Here is a 22,414-nt window from a genome sequence, read left to right on the forward strand (position 1 = left end):
ACTGCACTTGGGTCAGCAAGAAAGCTGCAACGTGGCTTGGGGGGGGGGTGCTGCGCCAGAGCCCAGCGTGCCAGTTGTAGAATGGGGTGCGAGGGCTTGCCTTGCTGAGCGTGGCCGTGGAAGGGGCGGGACTGGTACATTTGGGGGGAGGCATGGGGGCTGTCTGCTGAGAAGTAACACTGGGCTCCTCTCCTCCTGCAGGCATGGCCTTGGCCCAGCGGCAAGTGGCGGTGCAGGAAGGGCCCCTCTACCGCACGGAGGGGTCCCACATCACGCTGTGGTGCAAGGTGAGCGGCTACCAGGCCCCGGTGGAGCAGAACTTCCAGTGGTCCATCTACCTGCCCTCGGCCCCCGAGCGGGAGGTGCAGATCGTCAGCACCATCGACCCCTCCTTCCCCTACGCCATCTACACCCAGCGCGTGCGCAGCCGGGGGATCTACGTGGAGCGGGTGCAGGGGGACGCCGTCCTGCTGCACATCACCGAGCTGCAGGACCGGGATGCCGGGGAGTACGAGTGCCACACGCCCAACACTGACAAGAGGTACTTTGGGAGTTACAGCGCCAAGATGAACCTCGTGGGTAAGCTGTCCTGCTAACGGCATGGCTGGGGCAGCGGGGCATCTCCCAGCCGGCGTGCAGTGGAAACCCATGAACCCCCCGTGTGCAATGTAGTTCACATAAGCCATCAGAAAAAACACTGGTGAGGAGAATAGGAGCAGAGGGCAGGCAGCACGGTGGTGTGAATTGCAGGAAATCGTGGTATAGAGGCGTAGGAGAAATTAAGCTTTCTCTAGTAATAAGACCCTTATAAAGAAGAGAATCCAGGCAGCATAGCCGGAGAGAGGAACGTGTGAAGCTGTGGCTGAAAGCAAGAGGGATGTGGAACTGATTTATGCAGAGAGAGAGGGGTAGGGAGGCTGCTCCAAATGGCACAAGCTGCAGAGGAGAGAGCTGTGTGCCAAAGGTGGCGAAATAGCAGAGCGAGGAAGAGAGGAGTGATAACGAGTGGCACGTGAAGGGAACGGGAGAGATAGTTGTCTTCAGGCTCTTAACAGAGGGCAGTGCTGAATGCTCCCTGAAACCAGCACACCGATCAAATTGAGCTGTCTGTAGATGAATGTGGGGGAGTTTGGGTGGGTTTTTTTCCTGTCTGCGTTAGAAAAATCGAAAACAGGTTCTTTAAAATCTGGAGTATTTCCACAGCACCTCTCTGACTAGCTGATTTGACCTTTTCAAGCTTCAGCTTGCTTTCTGTATCTCAAAATGGGATTGGATTTGAAGTCTAACTCAGCTAACAGCGGTCAAATAGCTTCCATCAGACTCTTTGGCTGAAGAACTCCTCTGCTGCAGAGACAGCCCTCTAGCAAATTTAAGCCCGCAGACAGCAGGCTTGCCTCCCTTAGGAGACGTTCCTGAGCCTGCAGGTCTCTGGTTTGGAAACCGCTTCGGCATTATCCAGACGTGCTAGCCGGTCAGGGTGTTGCCAGTTCAGGCCGTGTTGACACAGGAAACCAGTTGTGAGAGGAGCCAAGGTACGAATTTAAATGACAATAGCCCTCCTTTGGGCTGTGCTCCTTGCCTCCCACTTGTGTGCCCCTTGGCTCCTTCCCTTCAGAGGTGCCAGCCCAGCCACTCTCCCAGGCGAAGCCCCATGGCCTGGGTACAGGTGCTTATTTAGTTGCCTGCTTTCCCATCTGATGTCTGTGAGCAGTCGGGAGGGGGAGGTAGATGCCTGAATACTCTTTTCTTTTCTTTTTCTTTTCTTTTCTTTTTTTTTTTTTTTTTTTTTTTGGTAGTTCCGTGATTTGCTTCAGGTGGCCAGGTTTGCAGTTCCCCCTTTAGTTTAAACAAGTCTGAGTCAGCACTGCTCTTGTAAAGTCACCTCAGGGAGTGAAACCCATTGAAAACCCAACATGGGCTGGAAAAAAAAGTGCCTGGGTGCAGGGTGGGGTTGCGGTACTTTGCAGCTGGGTTCCTCTGCCAGGGAGCTGCACCCCATGGAAGCCAGCCCGCGAGCTGGGGTCCTTACAGGAGAGCCATTAGAGCAAGTGAGAGTACCTGCGTTAGCCGCTGGCACGGGGCACGACAGGGGTGCAGGCGAGTGTAGCCAGCGTGTCCGATGGCTGGGCAGCAGGGAGCTCCTCCGCTGCTCTCCCCCAGGGGCTGGCAGGCCTGCGCCCTCCAGGTTTTAGCTGTAGCTCAGCAGCTTCTTCGGTGGCTAGCCTGGGGCTTGCTGGCTGAGATGCTTCTGCTCTGTCCCACCCTTGCCACTGGTACAAGGCACAAAGATTTGGGACTCTGTAGACACCCATGAATAGTGCTTTAAGGACATTGGCTTCGGGGCTTGCCTGTGTCCAGAATGCTCAAGAAAATTGATCTAAAGTAACATTTAGTGGATTAGTTAAATCACATTATGCCCCTTCATGGATGCTTGTGCTCAAAATTTGGGGCCCTAATTTGGTTTAGCTTAATTCATTTCTGAAAATTCACTTCAGAAGCGACTTGGGGTCTCTTGTGTTTTGAATGTGTGTATCTGCATAGGTGGTTTCTGTAGTTTAACCAAATTCTGACAGAAACTGAATTGTCCAGCGTGCCCCCTGTGATGACCTGTAGACAACAAGCCCTGACGGAGAGCCTCCCCGCTGGCTCCCGTTCACGTGAACCAGGGCTGACTTCAGCCCTACCAGACCCTGAAGTCCTGCTGGAGAAACGGGCTCTTCTGTGCAGGGCTGGGCAGAGCACGCACCCTTTCTTTTTTTTTTCCTGTCACTTTAGCCTTCAGCTACAGGTTGTGAGTTTTCAGACCGGCTTTGTTGCTGCAGATAACATGCAGGAAGAGGTACACGAGAACTAAGTGAGAGTTATTGTTCTCATTTTCTCAGAAACAGAACCAAACTTTTTTTTTTCCTTTCACCCAGTTATGAATTTTTAATTGACTTGTTAGATTGAGTGGCTCTTTTTTGGCAGCAACGAAGCCTGGAGGGAGGCAGGTTTGTTAGCATCTCTGTTCTCTCCGTTTTTGTGTGAAATGGATGGCTTTGGAGCAGTGTTGATTTTAGACTTGCTGCTCTGGGAGCTTTGAGTTGTTGTGTCCTGTGGTTTGAGGGGGAGAGCTGAAGGAAGAGCCTTTTCACCCGGGTGATACAACCCTGTGAAGGGGGAGCTGGGAGTTTAGGGGGAGCTGGATGGGACACCGGTGCAGCAGCATATGGGGGCTGCTGCCTGCAGTGGGACATCTCAGCTTGCAGCAGAGCAACTGGGATGGGTCTTTGCTCCTGCCCTCTGAGCAGCATTCAGGGCTATGTATCCCAGGCTCTGCAGCTGCTAAAAAGTAGTCTTGCCAGCTTCAAAGATGTGCTGGTTGGGCTTGGAAGTACGCTTGTGTCCACCTCATGAACAGCAAACATGGTTGGTTGTCCCTCTCCCACTTTTGGTGTGTCCACTCGAGGTTCCTTTTCATTTGTTGAGATCTTGGCCAGGATCTCGTCCCACTCTGAGGACCTGAAGTCTCTGATGGCATGGAGTAAGAAGTGCTCCCCAGGCACTTTGTGGGACTCTTACCTGAATTTAGGCATGCAGCACAAGTGCTAATCTCACTGAAGCTAGGAATGAGGCCAGTAATGTGGTTCAAGGGCCTTCTGCCGTGGGGAAATGTGTATTGAGGCAGTCAATACTTTGCAACCTTTTTCACCAGTCTTCAATTTACTTCAGCTTCTTAAAAAATAAGTCTTTCTGCATCTTGCTACCCCTCTTCTCATCTCCTCCTGAGCTACATCATTGGGAAGAAGGAGTTATACCTGGGCTGCGAGATATGTTAGGAGAAACAATTTAGGACACCTCAGATTGAGTTAGCAGGGGCTGAGGGAGGTGGCAAAAAAAAATAGGTGCAGCTCTTGAGGATGTTGTGGAACCGTGGCCTTGTGATTGATTTATGAGAAAGGATTAGCCCACGTACAAAGTCTGCAACTCCATTGTTTGCCTTCAGAGCTCAGTTCCCTGAGGCTGACACGAAATTGCTGAGGCTAGTTCATGCTCTTTTACTCAGGGTTGGGGGAAAAGGTTTTTTAGAAGATCGCGCGAGTGGCCTCCCACTCATCTTAACACCAGGTACGTTGCTTAAGGTAGATGTTGAGGCAGTATCTGCGATCAGAGGACAGAGAGGGACAAATCTGGAGAGCAACCCATCTTTGTTTAAATTAAGTGCATCCTTCTCTAAGTTGACTAAAGAGAGAGCCTAGATGTTAGACTTGGGTTAGGCAGCTGGTGTTGAGTGAAACAAGTTCTTCCAGTAGTGGCTGAAGACTTGGCTGCTTTTGCAAACTTCCCCCATGGGGTTCCTAAGCAACTGATGGAAATTTTTGCTTTGTGGTTGAACTGGGAAGACATTTGGGCATACTGAAGAGGGGAGTTACAAAACTGGATCGATTAAGTGGGGGATCTGGGGACCATGCACACCTGACTGCCAGTTGTATCAGGGTCCTGGCCTGCTTGTTGCTGGCTGTGAGAAGTACGTGGGCTGCTCGTTGCTTTTTGAAGAAGTTAAGGACAGCAAAGAATTTGCAGGTCAGGGAAAGCAGCATCCTAGTAACATAGTATCACCACTGTCAGGACAGCAGTATTTTCCAGATTGTCACTGGACTTATCCCTTGTCTTAGTAACTCTTGAAATATGGGCAGAAGAGGAGGTTTCTGTGCAGTAATTTAGTGGTGAAGCTCCAGGGGTGCTGTGCAGTCCGAGATGCTGGTTTGTGCTTCTCATCTGATGTTGATGGGTAAATTTGTGTTTTGCTGTGGGGCAGAAGTGAGCACATGCAGTTACTTCAGAGTGCATGAGTCACTGCAAATTTGTACTCCCCGCTATATCTCTTCAACGAGTTGTTTGCATGCCTGTACCCTTACTTAGATAACAGTAAAGAGGCCCAGGTCTAACCTCTTCAGAAGCTTCAGACGTTTATCTCAGTGTTTTTTTTTATCTGTGCTCCCAAAAACTTAGAGCTCTTTTTCAGAGTAAGTGATTTGAAGGAGGAAATCAAGCTTTGAGTTTTCTTAAACAGGTAGTGACAGAGCAGCAGAAAGGGTTTCAAAGCACTTGAGGAGGTCGCAGCTCTTGTACTCTTTATTTTGGGGGAAGCAGCTGCACAGCATCAATCCTAAATGAGTTAAAGCAAAAAAAAAAAAAAAAAAAAAAAAGGGATTTGGACAGGGGGAGAGACCACAACCTCCACTGTACTACAGAGTGGGAAGGAGCAATTTTGGTGCAGGTTTGAAAAACAAGCAGCGCTCGGACACGGCTGTTTCGGTGGCAGGCAGGGGCTGCTGTGGAGCTGGTGGTGCCTGCAGGGATGGTCACCAGTGTTTCCTTCCTGCCAGGTTAGGTGAAAGGGGGGCAGAGGGGATTCGCGATAGCTAGGTGCTGTTCAGTGGCTCCCTTCTCCACCCTCTCAGCCCGGCCATGCTTCTGCTCTCTGCTATTTCTCACTGGTCTCACGCTGCCTGGGTAGGCTGGTGCCTTGATCTCTGACCTGTTTGCCTGGGTCCTGCCTGGCCGTGACGGCTCCCAGGGGCTGGGTGCGGTGTTTTGGCTGGCAGCCCCATTGTGGTGAAGTTTTAGCATCGTGCCAGGCTTGGGAGTGGTGGTGGGGCAAGGGCACTGATGGGATGAAGAGCCAGCTGCCTCTGCCTCCGGTCAGCGCTGGCTGCAGCTGTGCTTGCTGGGCTCTCATCTCCAAAAACCTGAGCTGCCCGAGTCACTTGCAGCGCTCTGCACGCCAGAACTCAATCCACGGATACTTTGACTATGCCTTTAGGCGGCACATGCCCTGTGTATTTTGTAGGGGTCCTCTGTGCCCTTGAACTGTGGCATGGAACTGTGTGACCAGCTGCAAGCCCATGGCTGGGACGGAAAGGATAGCGGTAGGGTGTATCTTGAGAGGCTTTGGTGACACAGGAGGCAGAAGAAAGATTTATGCAGGCCAGACACTTAGCACTGGAAGGGAATGAGCTGCATGTGTCTCTGACAAGCATTCAAGAGAAGAAAGCAGGTCTCTGTTGTTGAACTTGCAACCAAAAATCTCCAGAATCTCTCTGTGGAGAGCTAAAGCATATATGGCAGGCAAAAAAGAAAAAAAATGAGCTTTTATTAGGCTGTACCAGCTGCTGCTGCTTGTTGCCAGCAGCTTCCCCTCTTCTTTGTCAAGTGCTGCCATACGTGATCTGTCTGCGCGCAGAGCAGAGGGAGGAAGTCATGTCGCAGGTTTGCCGTGTTTGGGAGAGCACCATCTGCTCCTGGGAACCTGGGGGGACTCGGGGTGAGAGCAGTCACTTCTGCTCACGGGGGGGGTGTGTGGGCCTTGGTGGCTGCTAGTTTATTCCAGCTGTCAACTGGGCTGAAAGTGGCTTCGCTTGAGGGAGGTGTCCAAGAACGAGATGGCGGTCTTGCAGACAAGGATCTACCCATTTTGATAGAAGTATTTGGGGACTCTTTCTGTGCTGCCACTGCCGCCACTGACTTCTCCTGAGAGACAGGGGAAAGTGTTTGTCACTGTACATGGGCAAGCAAGCAAGCTTGTGTCCTGGGGAGGCCAAGCTTTTTGCAGATAAGCAACAACAGGCAAAAATCGAAGTAAGAGCAGTTCAGGCTGCACCGAGAGGTTGCACAGGCTCCGTCTCTGGAGGGTTTCAAGACCCAACAGGATCACGCCCTGAGCAGCCTGATCTGACCTTATAGCTGACCCTGCTTGACCCTGTAGTTGTGCTACAGACCCCCCCGAGGTCCCTTCCACCCTGAATTGTCCTGTGATCCCATGGTGAACCCCTTGGCTGCTGTGCAGTAGAAACCGCTGTTAGGCAGCAGTTTGGAGGGAGGGTGTAAAATGGGATATAGTGGTGATGTCGGTGCTAAATGATGGCACAACATGGGTGATCTCAACCAGGTGAGAACAGCAAGGATCTATTGTACATCCCCAAATTCTTTTTTCTGGCATGTTTTTTGTATTTCCTATGTTTCTTATTTCTTTAGAGAGGTGGCAGGAATTTGTCTCTATTGCTCTGCTCTGGTGTACAAAGGCAGAATTTGGAGGTCCTAAGCTCAGATGTCCTAATCTCTCCAAGGCCATCTCAGCAGCTTTGCTGCCTCTGTGAAGCATGTGTACGTTTCATTTGGCCAAGCTGTCAATTAACCAGAGTGAGTTCTAGGATTGGTGTTGTTGAAATTCCTCCTTTGTGAGTTACATTCATCTTTCCCTGTTTGGGCTGTGCTTGTTGCAGTAATTAGTTCCCCAGAGGAGTAAAATGCCCTTCACTTTCAAATTCCCCTTTAGCTGACATCAAAAAAAAAAAAAAAAAAAAAAAAAAATCAAATACCTTCTCCTAGGTGGTCCTTTGCAGCTAGACACAGGGTAGTTTGTTCTTACTGTCCTCCTTTATGTGCCTAAATCCCTCTGTAGTAGCCTTGAAAAAAAATTGACCTATGCTGCTCTGCCTGCTCTCTCTGTTCCTGCTATGGATGGAAGGGGAGTGTTTGTTGACTGGGGAGGGATGAGCAGGGGTAAATCCATTTGCCTCTGGCAGTTCCTATGGGCATAGCCTGGGGACTTGCACCAGCAAACCAGAATACCTGGTTTCCAATGCTGTGGAGCACTGGGGGGCTGCGGGCTTTGAGTCCTACCCTGCATCATGCTACCAGGTTCCTGCGTGTTCCTGGGTATGGCGTTCTCTGTCTCCCTCACCATTTTCCAGCTAGTAAAATTAGGGAGAACAGCATACAAGCTTTTCACAAAGTCTAAGCTAAATAATCGTGAAGTGCTTTGAGCTCTTCAGATAGCGGGAGTTAGAAACAAAGGCTTATATTTCAGCTCTGCCTGGTAATGATGCTGAGTAGGCTTCATCTCCAGTCCTGCTTAGTCATGTCTAGTGTCTTGAAAGTATAGCTGCTAAAGCTCACCCAATTTTGCCCTTGCAGAAGCTGTGAGGCTCATGGGCGCCGCCAGATGGAGGGGGCTGGTGGTCCACAGTGCCGGGGGCAGGCGCGTGGGAGCCCGGTGCAGGCAACCCCGCAGCCGGCAGCTCTGGCGCTGGCATGAGGGGCTGCTTCCTTACAGCCCGCTGTGGCACGGGCGTGCGTGAAGCCAGTCCAGAGGCTCCGTGCCCCTTCCAGGTTTAAAACTCCTGCTGGTAAGAGGAAGGCACTAAGACCCATTTAAATTTCCAGTCTTTTTTTTTTTTTTTTTTTTTAATCTTGTCTTTAGTCATATACAGCCTGGCAATGAATTGCATGGGCTAGTTCTTCCTTGTGCTTTTAAAACGCTCTTTTGTAGATACCATTCAGGTTATAACTGAAAGCTTATAACAGAAATCTCTGTGTCCTCACATTGCTAGACAAGGTTCACTCATTATTTTCTGTATCTTTATCTTGTCCTCTGTTACTACATTTTCCTGCTAAACGCTTCCATTTACTCCTTTTTTGTTGCAGTACGCCATCTCCTATTCTCTCCCGTTGGAATTACTTGCCTGATTTTTACTTTTTTATTGTTGTGTTACATGACATCCCTTCTCCACCTTTATCTGCGCAGAAGAAATGGAACCAATGTTAGGCAGACCATACCTGAAAAAAAGGATAATCCGTTGTATCCACTCTCTCCCTTAGCTGTTGGTGTTTTTCTTCCTCACCTTCCTGCCTGTCTGTCAAAGCTGCAGGCAATGTGGTGGTGTGACATGCTTTGCAGGGGGGCTCTCAGTTGTGGAACTAATTCTTTCTTTTTTTCCCCTGTCCACCTACCCATTTCCCAAAAAACTGGCATTAGACACATTTGGGGCACCTCACTGTATTCCATATGTTTTTTCTACATTGTCCCTTTTGAGGTAGAGGTACTTTTTTAAATTTAGCTAGCATGTGGAGAAGGTTTACAGTAAGCATATGTGTCCTGTTTTTTATGTGTGTCTGTACACTTGTACCTATGCATTGTTAAAAACAAACAAACAAAAAAAAACCAAACCAAAAAAGTATTCTAAAATGCATTTCTAAAAATGTAAATTAATACAGCCTCAGGCAATTGCACAGCCCTCTGCTTGCAAATCCAGGCTGGTCTTTAAAATGAGCCCTCTCGCTTCCAGACTTTGTATGTCTCTTACTTGTCAGGAAGGGAGGCGCAGAAGCCCCAACGCTGACTTGCCTTCAGACTGTAAAGAGCTGCAGCGTTTTGCTTGGGTAGGTTTCTGTGCAGCACTGAGCCTGAATAGTAAAATCAGACCAGTCAGTTAAAATGATCTTTGAAAACTAAAGCAGTCTTTCCTGCAAAAGCCTCTTTTCTGAAGGCTCGGAGTCTCGCCCTCTAGCCTGCCCTCTCGCCGGCTCCAGCCGTGCTTGGCTCCATGCAGGCGTCTCTCGGGTTGGGATGGCGGCGCTCGCTCTTCCCCCGAGCCCTTGGCCTCTTCGGTGTCAGTGAGGCTGGAGGCTGCAAGGCTTGGTTGGGGTCCTCTGCTGCCCTGAAAGGAGTTACTGCAAAAGCAACGCTCCTCTCCTTTGCTTGTCCTGCCGGCTCTTCTCTCGTATGCTTTGCCGGTTCCTGGTGAAATGAGGTATTTGGTAGTCCAAAATGTCCTGTTTATTTATAGGATGTCTCGCAGTCCGTCCCTCTAAGAGCGGTCGGTGGTATAGGCTGTTTGTATAGATTGGCATAATGTCTGGGTGTTAAGTGCAGTTAGGAGGTAAGGGATACAGAAGTTTTTAACTAGGATAGAAGAATCTTTAGCTAGAGATCCCGGTGCATTTAAAGGCCAGCTCTACCACAGGTGGATTACTCAGGACCCTGGGTTCAAATCTTAGGCTCTCCATCCTTTCCAAGAAAGTGAACTCAGCGTGTGAGGGAGCTCTTTCAGGTCAGGCTCTGCTTGCTAATCACGGGAAGCAAAAGGTCGTCTGGTGTTAGAAGTAGTCTGGTGCCACCTCCCATCCTGAATTTAACATTTCCTCCCACTGTGCTCTGGGCAGCCTCCAACCTCTCCCCCCCTCCCCGCCGATTACTTTTCCACTACATGCACAACTGAGAGAAGCTCTGAAGGGTGAAAAAAGTTACGAGCACAAAAGGAGAGCCAGAAGGAGCCAGGCTGGGTCAGGCGAGCAGGTGGTGGAGCCAGCGGGCTGTAAGGTGGCCTGGGCAGAGCCTGGTACCTGCCTCCTACCTCCTGCACGTTCGCTCGGCAGCTTTCCAGGTGCTGCCTCCGGCCGTATCGACCACCTCTCCGGAGGGTGGCTGAGGGACACCCGTCTCTTCTGCCTGTGCCTCCCGGCTGGGGATGGGTACCGGCGGGGCTGAGCGGCCAGCACAGGCTGGCGACTCCCTGGCACGGGAACCCACTCCTGGCCTCGCTGGCAGAGCCCGTTGGCATTTCTGACGGCTTTGCCAGAATACCGGGTGGCGGGGGAGAGGCACAAAGTGTGCAGGTTTCTCTGCTTCTGTGCCTCCAAACAGTCGCTCAGCATTAAATGGGGAAAGCGATAACTGTGAGCGCAGCTGGTAACATATGGCACCCGTCCCCTGCCTTAGCAATTGCTCAGTGAACTCTGAAAGTGGAATACGGTCCCCGTGGCTCCAGCCAGCTGCAGCGCTGAGAAATCCTGCGATGGAGCAGTCCGTTACTCGATTACCAGCGAAAATTTCACGTTCCACATTGCCTATTTTTTCTGCTGCCTCCCTGGGGAGGTTTTTGCTAGGCTTACTCCTTCCTCCCACTCACTTTTTTTTTTTTTTTTCATGTCATTTTCCCTGGAGGAAAGAGGATTGCTTTATTCATTCTCTAGTTCCAGCCCTTTAGACATGGTTGCTCTGCATTTCTGTCGGCCTGCTGCCCTGAAAGGCAGGAGCAGCTGTTTCTGCCGTTGATGCCAATGCTTTTCTCAGGTGGTCTGGGAGAACAAGTAGGTCTGGTGCCGAATGATCGAGTCCCCATGTAGCAGAGGGGAAGTGCAGTGCCCATTGCTGAGCCAGTCTGCTTCTGTGCCACGAAGCTGCATGCTCATTGTGGTGTGCATGCACATCTTTTTGTTGAAGAATTACAAAACAAACAAAATAAAGTCAAACTGGGGGCCAGTGCTTGGGCAAACCAGAGCAGCAACAAACCCAAAAGCCCCTAGCAGTGTTACCAGTCATAACATCAGATCCTTTGTGTCCTATCAGATACCATAGCACAAAAGTTGAAAGCCTACTGCTTCCGTCCTGCCCCCCAGGAGGGCTCAGAAATGTAAGTGGGTCCCCTCTGGTTTGGGCTTCTTATCTGCTAATTTAGAGACATTGCTATTGAGCATCCTTGGGGGGAGATTTCTTCTGGTTTACAACATCAGGGGGTCTCTGCCCTGCTTCTGCTGCCTGCTAGGAGGGCGGCAAGGGGGAGAGCGATGCTTTGGTGCTCCTGAGGGAGGCTTTGGGTCCCAAGGCTGCCTACCTCCTGCCTCCTCCTCCAGCCCGAAGCCCCGACAGGACCGGCCTTCCCTACTTCCTCCGGCTCCTGCCAGGCGGTGCAGGGTCCCACGCCACTGAGCTCTGCAGCACAAGTGTTTCACTTCATGTGCTGAGAAGGAAGCCCGACTTGCATTGGGACAGAGCTGCCCCTTGGTAGGGAGAAACTGGGAGGAGAAATTTTCCATCTTGATTCTGTGGCTGCCCCGTCAGTTTAGCCCTATAACAGTTTTACGATCTTTATCTGATATAGGTTTAAGAGGATTTCCCTGGGCGCAGTGGGATTATTATAAGTCAGAGAGCAGTCTCCAGCTGATACTCCTTCAGCAAGTATTATTTTAAGAGGGTTTAACAGTATTTAATTTTTTAATTTTTTTTTTTTTTTTTTTTTTGCATGGGTTATAAGTAAATTGTTTACATTACCAGAGAAGTAGAGCCTGGATAAAATGAAGGAATGTATTATTGCTTTCCAGGCTGGGGGTGGTGGAAGTAAAGGAGCAGCTGGAGGCGGGGAGGAAAGAAGATAAAATAGTAATGTTGAGGGAAACGTAACATTATTCCGCATGGCACTGATTAGTAAGACTGCCAAACAGCTGTTTATAAATAGGAGAAGTAATGGGAAGGAGAGCTGCAAGGAACGTGAGAGCGCAGCAGTCAGCGCTGGCTCATCATTTGAGGAGGGGCTGCCTGCTATCAACCATATATCTGCTCCCTGGGGGTGCCAGAGGCTGTGCTGCTGCAGCCCCCAGCAGTGCGGAGAGGGGGCCAGGGGTGCCCCGTGCACCTCCCCAGCCCTTGTGGGATGGTGCTCGGTTGGGTTTACAGTAACATGTTCCCTCCAGTTTAAGGTTTTCGTGCCGCCTTCAGAAAAGAAGAGCAGTGGCGACCCTTGGCATTGGGAAAGCTGTGCCTGTAGGAGAAAAGTCTCCTTTCAAGCTACACACAGGCTGTTTCTTTATCCTCTCCCTCCCTCCAGCAGGCTTTATTGATGGCAGACGGCTCTGGGGCTGTGCACACGCATCCAGAAGTCGTGCTGGCTTAGCGAGAGCCGCCTTCTGGCCGCCTGCACCCGGACGGCATCCACAGTCCTTGGAGTATTTCAGAGGATACTAATGGGATGGGATTAGCCGCCCCACTTGCCCTTGCCGTCAACAAGAGATGTTTCTAGAGAGCCTACGAAGAGGAGCAAAGCCAGAGCTAATGGGGTGAACCTGAACAAAGGCGCTTTTGAATGCAGAGAGAAGCGTGATTTTACCCTCTGGCCCTATGGAGGCAAGAGGTGGGGCTGCTCTGCTCCCCATTTAAAATCTGAATGAGCCTCTGCCTTAAGGTATTGTCATTGGCAGAGTTGGTACTAATGGGCTGGATGCCCTTCAGTATCCCTGCTCAGTCCTACTCTGGTTCCCTGACACTGTGTTTCAACACATTGCACCCTTTAGGGCTTTATTCCTTACTACATTCTAGTTAAAATGGTAAAGTAACTTAGGGCTCTGCAAAGGAATGTTGTAGCTAGGGATGCCCGTCTTGGGGAAGTATGTCATGGCAAGCAGGGTTTTCTGGACAGGGATGCTTCTGTCCTAGGCATGGTGTGCTCTGAGCGCTTAACTTTCTCAGACCCTGTCATTCTTCATTTTTAGCTGCCTGTTCAAGAGAGCAAGATTTTTATAAAACCATTCCTTACAAAATGCATTTCACAACCGTAGCTTGTAATGCCAAACTTACTGAGGGTGAGAAGATTTTTAAAGAGACCAATTTTTTTTTTGGCTTTGTGCTGTCGCGTGCAAATGAAGAGTAGATCCCAAAGCAGCAGGTTGGGTTGATGTGAGGCTCTTGAGCCTTGTCCGCTGAAGAATTGCATCAGCATGCCACAGATGTCCACAGGCGCTCTGGCAGTCTGTTGTCACCTTTTGAGCTCTCTCAGGTGTACTAATGCCACCTGTCCGCAGGTGGGACTCCTTGCAAAGCTGCGGGTGATGGTCGTGCACGACAGATGACCCACCTGGTACTGTGGCTGGAAGGTTGGGAGCGCTGGCACAGCAGTGCTAGCCTACAGGGAAGGCGAAGCTGGTGGAGAGGTGGGGTTGCCAAAGGCATGGCCTGTTCATTTGGAGAGACTCTGTGCTTCGGAGGAGCTCCCTGGCTGCAGGTGGTGGCCAGAAAGGCCGCCCTGAGAGGGGCAGCGATTCTGGGACAGCACGGAGATGCACTGCCGGCCACAGGGATGCTTCCAGCCTCTTCCCTTCTGCAGTGATGCCCTGGGCCAATGTCTCACCAACGGGGGATGCTGCTCAGGCCACACCTGTGCGGCGGCACTGCAAAGCTTATCTACTGAGTAAAGTTAGGAGCACTGCCCGCTATCCAAAAAGCTCCACTCGAGCTCTTTGGCAGCTGAAGCCACATAAGCGTATCTGGAGGAACGCAGTGGTTGGTGCAGGTGGCCCTGGGGGTTAACCATCCCTTTGCATGAGGGGCTCCTGCCTCTAAGCCGGGGCCTGGGGTGCAGGGTGAGCTGAGCCAAAGATGGAGCCCTTTGGCTGCGGTGTGGTCAGGAGGAATTGAGGGGCTCCTGCCCTTGCTGGGGAACGGGAAGGTTGTAGTCATCCCAGTGCTGGACCGGGCAGTGTGAAGGGGAGCGAATGGAGGTGTGCAAGGCAGAGTGATTGTGATGAGGGAGACTGGAGGTGAGGGAGTTAAAAACAAGCAAAAGTTGGGCAAAAAAAGAGAGCCGACAAGGGAGCAGGAAGGAAAGCAGGAACAGCAGCACTGGGAAGGGAAGAGGAGGAGGGAGTGTGGAAGTGGCAGGTGGGAAGACCTTGGACGGGAGGTTTTGTGTGGTGAAAGAGCAGCAGGATGTGTAGGAGGGTGGCACCCCAGAGGTGCTGGAGCAGGGAGGGCTGCACGTAGGGATGACCAGTGAGGGACTGTGGTTGGGGTGGAAGGAGTGTCCTTCCTCCTTCCTGCAGTGGGAGGAGGCCCCAAAGGTGCCAGAGACATGAGCCCTGGCCGCCTTCTGCGGGTGCCTCTTCCCCCACCCTTTCCATGCGTACTTCGAGTGCCCTAGATGCTGTTTCAGGCTCTTGACCCCAGAGCAGGCTATGGGGGTTTCACTGCTGTCTTCCATCAGGGCCGTCAGGATGCAGTAATTACCTTTGCGCTGCCGCTTCCTACTCTTTCTTCCTCTCCCCTTGCAACCGGGAAGTCGGAGGCAGCGACGGCGTGCTTTGAGGTGCTCCTTTTGAAGTGACTTTGTGAGTCACAGGGGCTGGCGAGTGGTGGGGAACAAGATGCCGGCACCTGGCACTCCCAGATCATTTCCACTCCCTTGCGTCTGTGGCCGGAGCAGTGCATGCTGCGTGCCTGCCCTCGGAGACACCGGGCTCGTCAGATCCCATCTGTTTCAAGAGGCTCCTGCTGAGGGTCTGGTATCGATGGAGGGATGGGGAGAGGAGGAACTGGGACACCAGAGGCATGCTGAGCTGGGCAGCAGTGTAGTGGCTTCGGGTTGTGTCCGTGGGGTCAGGTTTAGCCAGAGCCTGTTGCTGTAGATAGGTGCAGCGTCGGCTCAGGGTGCTGCATGGGTGCTGAGCTGCCCCTTGGCAGCGGTGGGATGAGTTTCTGCAGGCAGCCCTGTTGCAGACCATCGGTACAGGAAGATGGACCTGTCATCTCCTGTGGTATGTTCAGGCCACAGGATGCTCTGGTAGGGCTAAGGTCTAGCTGGATAACTGCGGACAGTTTGCACTAATAAGATGTGTTAAATGACATATGTGCCCCATGAGCCACCCCAGAACCCTCCGCTCCTTGGACCTCTCCCTGAAAGGCTAGAAGGTGCTTTCCATCGCTGCTAAAGTGTAATGGGTTTGAGCCAGCCACTGCAGTCCCAGTCCTATTGCTAGTCCACCGAGCTGATGCCTGGAGGGCCACCCGTCCTGTCCCTTATTATCTGCTGGTTGAAGTTGTCAAGACCACAGTGTAGATCCCTCTGACTGCCAGGGCACAGTGCTGCTGTGGAGCGTTCAGGGCCACTGTCTGGAGCAGCAGGGCAGCCAGCCTGCCGGTGAAACCCCTGTACGCCATCCGGAGCGGAGCCTGATTAAGCTTATGGAACCTGACAAGATCACAGCCCAAGGTGGTGTTGCTGGAGGCTGCTTGACTGGGAACCGTGTTCCTGCTGCAGCAATACAAGCATTAGGGATGTGTCACTTGAAGCCTGTCGTGACACACGTCTAGCCCTTGAGTAGGGAGCATGTGGAAGTCTCCTGCACTTGTTAGCCTGCTAGCAGCGTGCAGGGAGAGCCTTCTCCCCAAAAAGTCACGGGCTGCATCTGCCTGCAAATGAGGAGCAGCCTCTCATTTTGCTCTGTGATGCCCCATCTCAGCTTTGAACGGGTGTTCTCCTGAACAAATGAACGCTGGCCAGGACACAGCTCCTCCACCTTTGCAGGTACGGTGACCTTTCCACCTTGGCTGGTTCTGTCACGTCTGCCCCTCCTCTCTCCCCCAAAACAGTCAGGCTCTGTGACCTGCAAAGGACATCCCCATAGCCCCACTGCTCCCTCAGTAGCCTGCGTCACTTTGACCCCAGTTGAGGAGCTGTTGCCTGTTTTGTCAGGGCATGGCAGTCGGTGCCCGAAGGTGCAGCGTGCTGCCTGCTGTAGGTCTGGCAGCCAGCGGAGCAAGGGCTGGTGTGCAGGGCCCTGTGGCCTGCTCAGTGTCAGCTAAAATAAACTCTAAGGCAATGCATCCCGTGGTACAACCTGCGTAGGAGCCTACCTGGCTCGCCCCCTCTGCCGTAATAGCTATTGCAGGCATCTTCATGCTGCTTGTTGTGGATCTGCATAAAATCAGAGGCTTATATTTCCTAGCAATCAGTATTTTTCACGCAGGCGCTGCCCTCGTTCCTGCTGGTCGGATTTGTGTTCGTCTGGGAGAAGCAGCAGCGGCAGCTTCTCAAACAGACCAGCTCTTACACCTTTGTTTCCTTCAGTCCCGCAGGGTTAATCTCCTTCTTGGCACCTGATTATTTGCCGCTGCGGGGAATGCACATGGGTTTGCCGGATACATGTTGGAAATTCTCATTTTGCTGGCTTTAATCCCCATCTGGGAGCTGTGGCCAGGTCCTGGGGGCTGGAGGCGGATTAGTTAATACCTGAGCCCCCCCCCCCCGGGAACCCGCTCTTGAGCAGCCCTGTCGCCTCTGCCTCTCCCCACGGCGGGTGGCTCTCGGGTATCTCCAAGGGAGGTATTGTAGGGACCGGACCGCTTCCCCCACACAGTTATTAAGTGTTTTGTGTTCCCTGCGAGGCCTGTGAGCATTGGTATCGCCAGCTCAGCAGCAGGCCAGCTGAGAGACAGGGATGGGGGCTTGCGGGGCTGCACGGTCAGGCGAGGGATGGAGCTCCCTCCTCCTGCTCCTGCCATGAGCTCCTCTCCTCCACCTCTGGAACACGCCAGGCGTTGACACGGCTGGCGCAAACATCTCTCTACACCCACAAGCCACCAGCTCATCTCCCCTCCTGCAGCTCCAGCTCTTTACCCGGCGCTTCTGCAGGAAATAGTCCCCAAAACTTTTCAGTAACCAGTTCTCCATGTTGCTGCTGTCTCCTTCTGCCGGGATCCCTGGAGATGCCAGCAATTGCCTTTTCGGCGTTCCTCTGCCACCCCATTGAATCGCTGCCTGGGCAGGGCTGTCACGCCGTCTCCTTCCCCTCTTGCAGTGCCCTTGCGCTGCTGTGGGGCAAGACCGTTCCCGGCGGAGCTCGGGGTGCGCTCTGCTCCCCCTCCCCAATGTGTTACCCATTCTCCCCCAGCCCCGTGGAGAGCAGGTCTGGGCTCCCTAGCTCCTGGCCCCCTGTTAAATTATCCATTGGGTTTTTTTAGGATGCTCGGTTTCCTTTCTTTTTCATTTTCCCCCTCCGGGTGCTTTTGTCGGTGTGTAATTAGCTGGCACGGCACTGAGGCATCACCGAGGCATCGATCCCCGGAGTGCTCTCTCGCTGACATTAGCAGCAGACGGTGACTAAAACAAAGAGACAGCTCGGCGCGCGCCGCACGCTCGCTTTGTACGCCTCGTACTCCTCCCTGCTGTTGGGAGCTCAAAAGGGATCGCAGATGTGGAATAAACGGGAGCGCTTTGAACAAGTGGCACTGTAATCCCTCCCTGCCCCCGCCCCTCTACCCCCCTTTTTTGCAGACATTAGTTTGATTAAAATTGCATGAGCCCACACACGGGTGTATTTTATTTTATTTATTTATTTCCTGCCGGCGAGAGACTGGTTTGAGGCCTGCCCTCTGGGAAATCAGCCGGGGGGATGCTGGGGAATTTTCAAAAAACTTTCCCTCTGCAGAGCTTACAGCCGGCTGCTGCAGGGCTGGTTGTACTGGCGAGACCTGCTTTTCCTGCGGGACGCTAAACGTGAGCACCTTCTTCCCTGCGGAGCCTGACGTGCAGGGGCCCCTTCCAGTGCTGGCGCCGGGCAGCAGCATCTGGAAGGGTGTGGTGGGCTTGCTCTAGCAAATCTTCACCCAAGGCTTTCCAGGTTACCGAGGGCATCTCCGTGGCTGAGGGCGGGTGTAAACAACCAGTTTAAAACCTAGGTGCCCATGTGGGAATTAATTCAGAATATTGATACACCAAAAATAGATATATTCTGTTTTCTTCTTCAGCCAGGTTTGTGCACCCAGGTTGGCAAGAAGTGAAGTCTTCACTACCATTGGCAGCAGCCTTATGTCTCTAGAAACAGGGAGATGGCATGGAGAGTTAGGAGATTACTTCGTACTCCAGTCCTGTTCCACTCTGCAAACACAGTATTTTTGCCAATGCCATGGCAGTGCTATGTCAAAACTGTCATACTCCCTGGTGGGCGTTTATAGGATGGCTCTGTCTTACTGCCTCACCCAGGGGCATGTACGATTCAGTTTTGCATGTTTTCCACTGTTTTGGAAAAGGAAGATGCTATTTTCTTCCCTTCAGGAGGGCTTACTTTTAATGAAATGTTTGCAAAGTGCAGCGTGGCTCTCCAGCAAGGGCTCTGTTCTACGCCAAGTGTGGTTTCCTTGTCTGCCTCCTCGCCGTGCCCTCCTTGTGCCTCTGCATTTTTGGCCAGGGGGAGCAGCGAAAGGGGCTGGTGGCTGCTGCACGTGCTTATCCCAGGGCGCTGCGAGCTGCATGCGGGTTTAATCTTTCTTCTCAGATGTCAGCCTGCAACATGGGGCTTTGGGGCGTTGGGCCAGGGGGAATTGGCATCCTGGGTACCAGCTGGATGCTCTGCCCTGAACTCCTCCAGCTCAGCCGCTCTGTGGGCTGTCAGGTGCAGCTTGCAAGCCCATGTGCTTTTCAGAAGGTGGAAATCTGGCCAGCAGAAGACAGCTTCCTCTCCTCCTCCCTGCCCTCAGGGGTGAAAGGGTCATTTGTCCTGTTTGGAGGACAGTGAGGTTGCGTGCAATAGAAGTGCAAGACCCTGGTGCATGCTCTGTGTAAGGGATTCAGAACCCCATGGGTCCCCCCCCAAGGCAAGAGGAGTTCCCTGCGGCCCTTCTCATCAGCTGGTGGGCGATGTGACTGTCACCTGGTGTCCCCTGGCACTGAGGCCAGCCTTTAGCGACACCCCCATATCCACCCCCCTTTACGAGGAGCGGCCCCTCTGCTCCACGATGGGACAAGAGGCGTGCGCAAGAGGCTGTGCCGCTGCCTCCTCCAGCAGGTCTTGCTGCAGGGCGCAGTTCCCTGGGTTTGATGGGAGCGTGGCTGCTTGCCTGCGCCGTGGACTGGAAATTTTAGGTCAGCCAGAAGAGGTTAGCGTAACAAAGCGGCAGGTGAGAGGGAGGCATTGAATTTCAATAAACCAGCAACTGGGGAATGAAATCTCTTTGCTTATAATTCAGGCTCCTGGCTCAGGCGTCCCTCTTGCTTACCTTGGAGCAAATCTGCTGTAATGCATAGGAAACAGCTCAGCAGCTGCAGTCCCGGCTGCCATCGAGGTGGAGGCTGAGGTTTATTAAAGACCTACAGAGCTATGTTAAAAAAAAAAAAAAAAAAATTATGATCTTCTTGGACTTAATCATTACAAGTCAAATATTTGAATAGGTAGGGGCAAGCGTTTTGCTGAAATTGGATGATCCGTTTCATATTTATGCTTGGTTACGCTTGCTCCACATGTATTTGGATGCTTGGCCAGGGGCGAGAGGGAGGTGAGGGATGAAAGGGACTTAGTACAGAGGGGGAAAACAGGAGCAGGGAGAGATTAGAACGGAGAAGAAAGCAAAGGAAACTACTGAAGGTTAAAAATAATAACAACAATTTGGCTGGGGGGACTGAGAAGAGGCAGAAAAATAAAGCAGGGCCTTTGAAGAAAAAGGGGATAGATAGTGAAGCCTCTTATTAAAATTTAAATGGCTGAGTCTGAAGGTAAAGGAGGAGCCTGCAAAGAAACAATGAAAATAATAAAAAAAAAAGTGGGGGGAGGAAGACAGGAAGGAGGGAAATATTTAAAAAAGAATATGAGAGGTTTTCACAGGTGTATACCATTGAGCATGTTGGCAGAGATGCTGCATAATCTCCTCTAATAATGTGATGGGTACTGGGGGCTTTGTGAAAACAAACAAAGCCCAAACCTTGCAGTTTTTTCAGTGAGGTGAAATTTCCTGAGCATGTAAAGCTGACCGTGTCCTCCTTTTGCAGGTCCCCCTGGCTGCGGGTTACGATCCGGCCTTTCCTTCCCGGGAGACTATATGCCAGGAGCTGCTGCTGCCGATAACAAGCACAGCCCCTCCTGGAGCACCCCTGCCTTTCGCTCCAGATGCGGGGAGACTGGGGAGGTGGTGGCTCAGTGCTTGCCTGGGGTGGCACAGCCAGCAAGGCGCTCCCCGCCAGGCAGCCAAGGAAAGGGACTTCGATCTTACTTTGGGAAAATGCTGCAGTTCACCCAAAAGCGTTGGGCTGCGGGGGGCTGTTTGTCATGGGTTGGTCTGTTTTGCTGTCTCCCAGTGGAGGTGGTTGGGGGTTTGGGGAAAGAGGGGATGTGGCACCCTGCTTGCTAAAGAGGAGCCAGCCTCCCACTGGGCTACTGGGAGGATTTGTAAGGTGGTCACCTCTTTTGTCCCTAGTTAGGTCCTTGGCACTGTCCGGAGTTTCTTGGTGTCGTGGTTTAGCCCCAGCCAGCAACTAAGCACCACGCAGCCGCTCGCTCACTCCCCCTACCCCGATGGGATGGGGGAGAGAATTGGAGGAGTAAGAGTGAGAAACACTCCTGGGTTGAGATAAGAACAGTTTAATAATTGAAATAAAGTAAAATAGTAATGCTAATAGTAACAGTATAATAATGATAATAATAATAATGATACACGAAGCAAGTGATGCACAATGCAATTGCTCACCACCCGCCGACCGATACCCAGACAGTTCCCGAGCAGCGATCGCTGCTCCCCGGCCACCCCCCCCAGTTTATATACTGAGCATGACGTCATATGGTATGGAATAGCCCTTTGGTCAGTTTGGATCAACTATTCTGGCTGTGCCCCCTCCCAGTTTCTTGTGCGCCTGGCAGAGCATGGGAAGCTGAAAAAGTCCTTGACTAGCATAAGCAGTACTCAGCAACAACTAAAAACATTAGCGTGTTATCAACATTCTTCTCCTACTAAATCCAAAACACAGCACTATGCCTGCTGCTAGGAAGAAAATTAACTCTATCCCAGCCGAAACCAGGACACTTGGCTTGGTGGGACACGGCTCTGATAGATGAAGACAACAGACTGCTCTGGGGAGGTGTGATGCTGCCTGCGCTAGTGGGTGGCCAGGTGTAACCCCTAGGCAGGCTGGTAGAAGAGGATGGTTGCTCCAATCATGCCTGGCATCTTCAGCGCTGACGGACTGCGTGAGTAGCTCTGCGCAGCAAAATGGGGAAAGTCTGGGTTCACTGACCTCGCCTTTCCTCCTCTCCCGGTGGAGGGGGTTCTCTGGTGTGCCCGGCTCACCAGGGACAGTCTCGCTGCCTGGATGGGGCTGCGTGTGTCAGTCCCTTCACAGAGATAACGTTTTCAGGAGGGAGATGGTGCTGTGTAGTTTAGTGGAAAGTCATCTCAAAACCTATGTGAACAGTTTATTAGTCAATGCCCAGGGTGAGACCACAGCAGTCGCCATGAACTCTGGAGGTGGAAAGCAGATGTATGACTCTTTTCCTTAAAGGAAAAAGGTTGAATCACAGAGACCTAATTGACCGTAGCTTAAAATACGAAAAGGAAGTAGGATGCTGGTGGAGGTGAAATTCAGCAAGCTAGTCATCGCCGGTGTCCCCTGTCAGGCTGCACATCCATCCCCCCCAGCTCCACTGCTGCGCCCAGGGTGAGCGTGGTACATTGGCTGGGGACATGGCTGCTTCTTCCCCACCCTCAGCCTGTGTTTCCAGGGTGCAAACGTCCCATGGGCCATGGGAAAGGGCTCCTGTGTCAGACTTTAGTGAAACCGATGGAAAGCCATGCTCTCAAATGTTTTCAGTGTGGTGGTCTGCACCTCAGCAGTTCTACGGGTAAAGGAGGAGTGTTTGTCAGCCTCCTAGGAATTTAATCTTCACATTTTTCTCATATTGTTTTTGGGCACTCTTGGGGGTTGAATTTGCATTGGTGGCATGAAAGGAATTGGCTTTTCACTTGCAACATATGAGATAGTGAGTTTTGCATTTGACCTGTGTGTCTTTTCCACAATCTTACTACCCCCCCCTTCCCCCACTATGTGGACACCCTTAAATTCCTTAAATTATCAAAGTAAACTGTGTGGATTAAAGCCTGCTGCAAAACTATATTAACAGACAGTATAAGAGGCTGCATTAGTTTAACTGAAATCACTTTGCATGGATTTTCCTGGCATAAACCAGTCCTTAATAGATCCAGAATGTTGGAGGATGATCATATACTCAAATAAACTTGCAATGAATTTTTAGGGGAAATAGCTTTCTGTCTCCTTTATGT

At 51.8% G+C, this 22,414-nt stretch overlaps 1 protein-coding gene across 2 annotated transcripts in view; it reads left to right on the forward strand.

Moving 5' to 3' along the window:
* The first annotated feature begins 203 nt into the window (after positions 1-203).
* IGSF3 (immunoglobulin superfamily member 3) overlaps positions 204-22,414 on the forward strand; it is a 73,274-nt gene continuing 51,063 nt past the window's right edge. For both annotated transcript variants that reach the window (XM_075717751.1, XM_075717758.1), the window contains exon 1: positions 204-579. In XM_075717751.1, the coding sequence (XP_075573866.1) occupies positions 204-579 (376 nt within the window). The remainder of the gene's footprint in view (positions 580-22,414) is intronic.

Source organism: Pelecanus crispus, chromosome 1, assembly GCF_030463565.1.
Source record: "Pelecanus crispus isolate bPelCri1 chromosome 1, bPelCri1.pri, whole genome shotgun sequence".
In the NCBI taxonomy this organism is placed as follows: domain Eukaryota; kingdom Metazoa; phylum Chordata; class Aves; order Pelecaniformes; family Pelecanidae; genus Pelecanus; species Pelecanus crispus.